General features: G+C 39.4%; 1 protein-coding gene across 1 annotated transcript; it reads left to right on the forward strand.

The window, feature by feature from the left end:
• Positions 1–3616: 3616 nt before the first annotated feature.
• LOC138938989 (uncharacterized) lies at positions 3617–6288 on the forward strand. Its single transcript, XM_070306414.1, has 2 exons — positions 3617–4060; positions 4327–6288. The coding sequence occupies exons 1-2, from the start codon at positions 3617–3619 to the stop codon at positions 6286–6288; spliced, it is 2406 nt and encodes an 801-aa protein (XP_070162515.1).
• Positions 6289–7395: the final 1107 nt, after the last annotated feature.

The following is a 7395-nucleotide window of genomic DNA, read 5'->3' on the forward strand; positions in this document are numbered from 1 at the left end:
TCCCATGCCTCTTGAGGATTATCTTATACCCAGTGACTCCGAGGAGCACATGACTTCGCTGAATTCTTCTATTTTCGTGAATCCTATGAGCGATGAAGAGCTCGCCGATAATGGGAAATCTTCATCTACAAAATCCATAAGCCCAGAAGAGCTAGCCAATGATGGGAAATCTTCCGTTCCGAAAGACCACGAAGGTCTTACCATTACACAAGATGCAACGCCTGCATCTTCGTGCCTCAAACACTCTATTGACACGCTTCCAGGGTCAATAGGACATGAGGATCTTCTATATTTTGAAAATACTAAAACCATAAGCCCAGAAGAGCTCGCCCAACCGGGGAAATCTTTCATTTCAAACGACTATAAAAGTCTTGCAACTACACAAGATGCAACGCCTGCATCTTCGTGCCTCAAACACTCTATTGACACGCTTCCAGGGTCAATAGGACATGAGGATCTTCTACATTCTGAGAATACTAATTCTACGAGCTTAAACAAGCTCTCTATTACTAATTCCGCTGAATCAAGTTTTACCAACTCCACTCAACCTCCCGCTTCTAGGGATCCTATGGAGTCTTTTATGAGCAACGAAGAGCTCGCCGATAATGGGAAATCTTCGTCTACTAAATTCAGGAGCCAAGAAGAGCTATCCGAAGACGGGAAATCTTCTAAATCAACCTTGATTCATACTCTTCCAGTTTCACAAGACCAAGAAGGTCCCTTCATTGAACAAGCTGCGCAGCCAGCATTTTCTAGATTTAAAGATACAACTGATCTGCTTCTAGCATCTCCTGTATCTCTCAGTCGCATGGAACGACTTAAACCCATCATAAATACTGAATATTTAAACGGAGAAGAAGAAGACCACGTCGATGCGATACTTAAGGAATACGGAGATTGTTTCCATCTTCCGGGAGAAAGACTCAAGTTCACCCCCGCGGTTAAACATACTATTCCAACTACAGATAACCTACCAATACACGTGAAACAGTATAGGTACCCGCCTGTCCACAAGGAAGAAATAGACAGGCAGGTAACAAAGCTTTTGAAGGATGAAATAATAACGCCTTCAGCATCACCGTATAACGCTCCTCTATGGATCGTCCCCAAGAAATCTGCGGCCGATGGACAAAAGAAATGGAGGATGGTAATAGATTTCCGAAAGCTGAATGAAAAAACGATAGGAGATGCGTACCCACTGCCTAATATAGTAGAAATATTAGACCAGTTGGGTAGTGCAAAATACTTCTCCATTTTTGACCTCGCACAGGGATTTCACCAGATTCCTATGGCCCCAGAGGATCAAGAGAAGACAGCTTTCTCCACACCGTATGGACATTACGAGTACCAGCGGATGCCTTTCGGTCTGAAAAATGCACCCGCAACATTCCAACGGTTGATGGACAACGTCCTCACCGGATTGCAAGGAAACGAACTATTCGTTTACCTAGACGACATAGTTGTGTATGCAAGATCCTTAGAAGAACACGATATAAAAATCAAAGAATTAATGCAAAGACTAAGAGAAGCAAATCTGCAATTACAGCCCGACAAATGTCAATTCCTAAGGCATGAAGTAGCTTACCTAGGGCATATTATCGGATCAGATGGAGTAAAACCAGATCCTAATAAAATCATCGCAGTCCAACATTTCCCGAAACCAAGGAATCATAAAAACATTAAGCAATTCTTGGGTCTAGTGGGATACTACCGCCGATTCATTAGGGACTTTTCAAAAATCGCAAAACCTCTCACGGATTTATTAAAGAAAGATAAGCCTTTTGTATGGACACCGTCGCAAGAAGCAGCATTTGACAAACTAACGCATGAATTATTAAAAGAACCTGTTTTGCAATATCCGAACTTTAAAGAGCCATTCTTATTAACTACCGACGCCAGTGGATACGCTATAGGAGGCGTGCTGAGCCAAGGACAGATGGGGAAAGACTTACCTATTTCGTATATTTCTAGGACTTTGAATGAAGCGGAAGGAAGATATTCCACCATAGAAAAGGAGTGCTTAGCCGTAGTCTACAGTGCGACATACTTCCGGCATTATTTATACGGCAGGAAATTTACAATTCTCACAGATCATAAACCACTAGTCTGGCTACATTCGGTCAAGGATCCCAGCTCCCGATTGTGGAAATGGAGACTAAAATTATCAGAGTACGAATATGAAATACAATATAAAACAGGAAAGACTAACGTAGTAGCAGATGCACTTTCTAGGAATCCACCTATTCCTGACGTTTCAATACTCCCCCTAGTAGAGCCAGACGATAATTCAAACGAATCCCTTTTCTCATACCAGACAGCTACGCAACAGTCTAGACCGTCAATCACTTTCTCTTCTAATGATACTAACCACACATTAAATCCTGTTGACCAACAACAAACAATTATCAGAGACTTAAACGACAATGCTTTATTAACTCCACCGGTAACCACAAAAATCCCATCCCAAATCTTCTTCCCCGAAAATCTAAATGAAGATCTAGACAAACGAGAACAAGAGTTCGACCAAAGCAATTCAGAGACGTCGGAAGAAGATCCAGAAAACGAAAGCGAGAGTAATGAATCTGCATCTCCACAACCTCGCTCTTCAGGTGAAGAGAATGATTTTAAAGTTAACGAAACGCGAGATTCACTGCTTTCCCGAAAAGATAACCATATCATCTTTACCACACTCGAAGGACATCCCTACGATAAAGGCGCAAAGGATTATTGGGCAGAAAATAAACTTCCCACGTATAAAGATTTAACTTTCACAAGAGTAAAAATAACGAATTTAAATAGCGGAAAATATTTAATAAACATTCCTATTAAACAAAATGAAAGAGTGCAGATAGAACACAATGACATTATAGACGGAATAAAATCGTTGAGGGATGCCATAACAGAACTAAATCTAAAAACCATCAGTATAGCGCAACACGACCTATACGATACAGTTCCATGGATTTTTGTATATAAAAATTTAAAAAGATTCCTTTCAGACTTACCAATAATAGTAACAGTTTGCAAATCTTTAATAAGATGTCCTGGCCTAGAAGAGAGAGCTAACATCATCTATGAAAAACATGCTACGAAGATTGGAGGACACAAAGGTGTGAATAAAACTTACCATCGAATTAGACAAAACTACTATTGGCCCACGATGAAGAAAGACATACAAGATTACATAAAGAATTGCAGGAATTGCCAAATCAAGAAATTAACAAGAGTAAAGACAAAACAACCCATGATGATCACTGACACCCCAGGAACTGCATTTGATAAAGTATCTATGGACGTAGTAGGACCATTGCCAGTAACGAGCCGAAACAATTCTTATATTTTAACTATACAAGACCTTTTAACGAAATATTCAGTTGCTATTCCTATGGAAACAGCAGACTCTTTCTCAATAGCCAACGCCTTCATAAAAGATTTCATATGCATATATGGAGCACCGAGAGCATTATTAACAGATCAGGCTCCGACCTTTTTTACTTCTTTGATGAAAGCAATCGCTAACTACTTTAAAATTAAGCAATGCCGTACAACTGCTTACTACCCGCAATCAAATGGCTCAATTGAACGCTCACATCACGTATTGACAGAATACTTGAAGATGTACACCAACCGGAATGAGGAATGGGACGAACACATTAAGCCTGCTATGTTTGCTTACAATACATCAGTCCACGAAGGAACCAACTATACTCCTTATTCCCTAATTTTCGGACATCTTCCCAGAACTCCATCCTTCTCCGTAGTTCCCGAGGACGTCGCTGAACAACCTTATCAAGACTATCTCACTAACCTTTTTGAAACTTTGAAAAACTCACAGGGTCTAGCAAAACAAAACTTGATACAATCAAAAGAAAAGAGTAAAACATATTATGACAGAAAAATCAATATTCAAAATTTTAAAGCTAACGATAAAGTTTATTTATTAAAGGAGCCCACAAAAGGAAAGCTAGATGATCAATATACTGGGCCATATAGAATTTTAGAATTATTACCCATGAACAACGCGAGAATAGATTTCCGTGGAAAACCACGCGTAGTTCACGTGAATAAACTAAAGTTGTGCAAGGGCACATATTTTATAGATCCGGGTTGAAGGAAAACGCAAGAAAGAGAAATTTTGTGAGCGCGGCCTGGACCCCCGGATCCAGTAACTTTAAGATATTTTCATATTATTCTCATATTAGTATTAAAAATCTTTGTTCTAACAACACATATACACATACTTGACACGTCTTGTAACATAAAACAACACGAACAAAATGTATTATTTGCGCATTTATACTCAAATATTGTATTTCTATTTTTAAGGGTTTCCACGTTTTGATACTTACCACATTGATCTCTGGCACATCGGCGATCATAGCGTACGATTGCGGAGGAGCTTATTTGAATGTGACCACTGTGTCCTTGCTACGATCAGGCGAATGTGACATCGAAATCGAAACACCTGCGACCGTAAATACATACATACAGCTATTGCAATTATCAAGTTATGCGCAGACACATATAACGCAATGTAAAATAGAAATCTTAAGAACCATATCTCACTGCGGAATGCACTCGCATATCTCAGCCGTTCATAACGGTTACGCTAGCTACTTGCAGGAAACATCTCGCGCTAGGTGCATTCAGATGCATAAAGAGGGCCTCTTAAAGATAGGAACCGCAGAAATTATTGACGGACTTAAATCGAATCACACGTACTATAGAAGCGTCACACTCGCGGGTAAAGTAAATGTAGATGGAACCTGTAAAGGCATCCAATACTCGGACTATTACGGCACATGGGATGACGTGATAGTCCAAGCGACAGTAAAAATTTCTCTAAAAGACTCATACGTGCCAGTAAAGTTAAACGCAGGAAAAGTAATGTTAAAATCCGGAACTGTTTGCGAACTATCGGACGAATCCTGCATAGACTCGGACGATGGTTACACTTTTTGGGAAGGAATACCCAATACCGCTTGCGGGTTTGAAGCATACGACGTCTTATATGAAGGCACCTCCATTAAATTTCAAGGCATATTAGATCACCAAAATACCACGATATTCACCTTAGAATCCCAAGACACTACCTTTGCGCTGACACTAACACGAAGACACACGATATGCGGTTACACACTGTATGGCACGGAACACCCGAAACTGTTCATTTTTGAAACGCAGAAAGGAAACATTTTCAAAGTAAGATCAAAAACCTCTGTAACGAACCTAGATTTATTCACGTACGCAAATTCAAAATTTGTATACGTTGAGAAGTATATGAGGAACCAGATTACCTCTTTATACAAAGATATAATTATGCAAAAATGCGAACTAGAGAAACAGGTTATACAAAATACCCTATCTCTTGCTGCTGTTTTACCAGATGAATTCGCCTACCGGGTGATGAAAGCTCCAGGTTACATGGCAGTTACAGCCGGGGAGGGAATTCACATAGTTAAATGTATACCTATAGAGGTTACACTACGGAAAACAAATACGTGCCATGCTGAGTTGCCCGTTATGTTTCGAAACGCTTCACTATACATGACACCAAAATCACATATCGTCATAAAACACAGTACACTCAGAGATTGTAATCCTTTACTCCCAATAATATATAACATCGAAGGAACTTGGCTACAATTTAACCCTACTCCTTCCATGATAAATTCTCCTCATGAAATTAAACCATTAACAAAACTCTCTTGGAAATACCTTGCTCCAAAATCACTGGCCACCAGTGGCATTTACTCCCAACAAGACCTTGACGAATTAAGAGACCATATTATGTTCCCTGCGGAAAAGAACGCGGTTTTGCACACCATCGCTCGAGGCTTTACAGGTCAAACTATACAATCCGATACCGTTTCGTTGCAAAATTTATTAGACGAGGGTGCGCTGAATAAAATTTATAACAATACGCTAACCAAAATATGGAACGGTTTTACAACATTTGGTGCGGCGACCGCCGGTATATTCGGAATATTTATAATTATAAGAGTAATAAAAATTGTATTTGACACGCTGATACATGGCTATGCGCTACACGCAGCTTATGGCTGCAGCTTACACTTACTTGGAGCCATTTGGAGCTCCTTTACACATTTATTATTGTATTTAGCGAATAGACCGCAACCGCAACCACAACCACACGTAGTTCCCGAAAACCCACCAGAACATATAGACACCAACATAGTACCGAATGCGCCAGCAGAAAACGCGGAACCACCTACTATACCTATAGTATACACATTTAGAGATCTACGAGACAGATTGGACGAATAAATTTCTTCATAACTTGTTATTCTGAAATTTAAACTAAGGGGGGTGGTGTGACGTCATAGCCGCACGTCAAAATTTATTTAAACAATATATTTATTGTTAACTCACCCATAGGAGGTGAAAGAAGTAAAGAGCCCTCGAAAATTATTCGTTCAACGCTAACTTCTAACTTATAAAATAGTATTCATACTCTAGGGTCACCCCGTATATAGCCAACGCTCGAACGCGCCAGCGGGTGACGAAGAAATAACTATTATATGAATAAACTATAGGGATAACTAAAACCTTATATTTGCATTGTACAATCGGACAGACAATTCAGACGCTATTGTAATAAATATTATATATATATATATATATATATATATATATGAGCATATAAGAGATCTAACTTTAAAAGCATTAAATTCAATTGAGAAATACGAGCGAAAAAGAATGAAACATTTAAATGCAAATGTAACGCTTTAATATAATAATTTAAGTACACGCACATTTATATGCACATCTTAATATTATATTATGCATATAACATTATATTATATTAATAATTTTCATACTATATTTTATTAATAATCTTCATACACATTTATGCATTTTATATAACATAGCGTTTTATTATTCATAATGCGAAATTAGAAGTATAAGAAATAATATTTTATTCATAAGAGTTTTATAAGAGCTTTAAACCGTGCATGGTATGCGGACCGGCCGTCGATCGATATTCTTATCCGCCCGCCCGATAAGATTAGGCCGGACAAACAAGTTGGAATGTTGCGAGAGAACGTTATAGCTGTCCTTCTCGCACAGAGATCCCTACCAGCGGCTCTTCCACTTGCCATTGCTCCCGCCCATGGGTCTCCCTCCAGCATCGGGAAGTCTTAGGCGAAGCATAGGAAGAATGTCCCACCATCTACTAACGGCGATCCCACTGCAGCATCTCTCCCACCAACACCCGAAGACCGGAGGAGCTCAGTGCAGGTCCGACATCCAGCATTATTAATTCGACGCTCATACGGTTAACACATTACTAACTCTCGTACTACATTTCGTTCTCTGACTCCGTTGCCGTGGCGTTTAGCAGTTAATAATCCGGCGTATTTCAAATCTCGT

This window comes from Polyergus mexicanus, unplaced genomic scaffold (assembly GCF_030449975.1).
Source record: "Polyergus mexicanus isolate NDT 795.1 unplaced genomic scaffold, iyPolMexi1.0 SCAF_13, whole genome shotgun sequence".
NCBI classification, from domain to species: domain Eukaryota; kingdom Metazoa; phylum Arthropoda; class Insecta; order Hymenoptera; family Formicidae; genus Polyergus; species Polyergus mexicanus.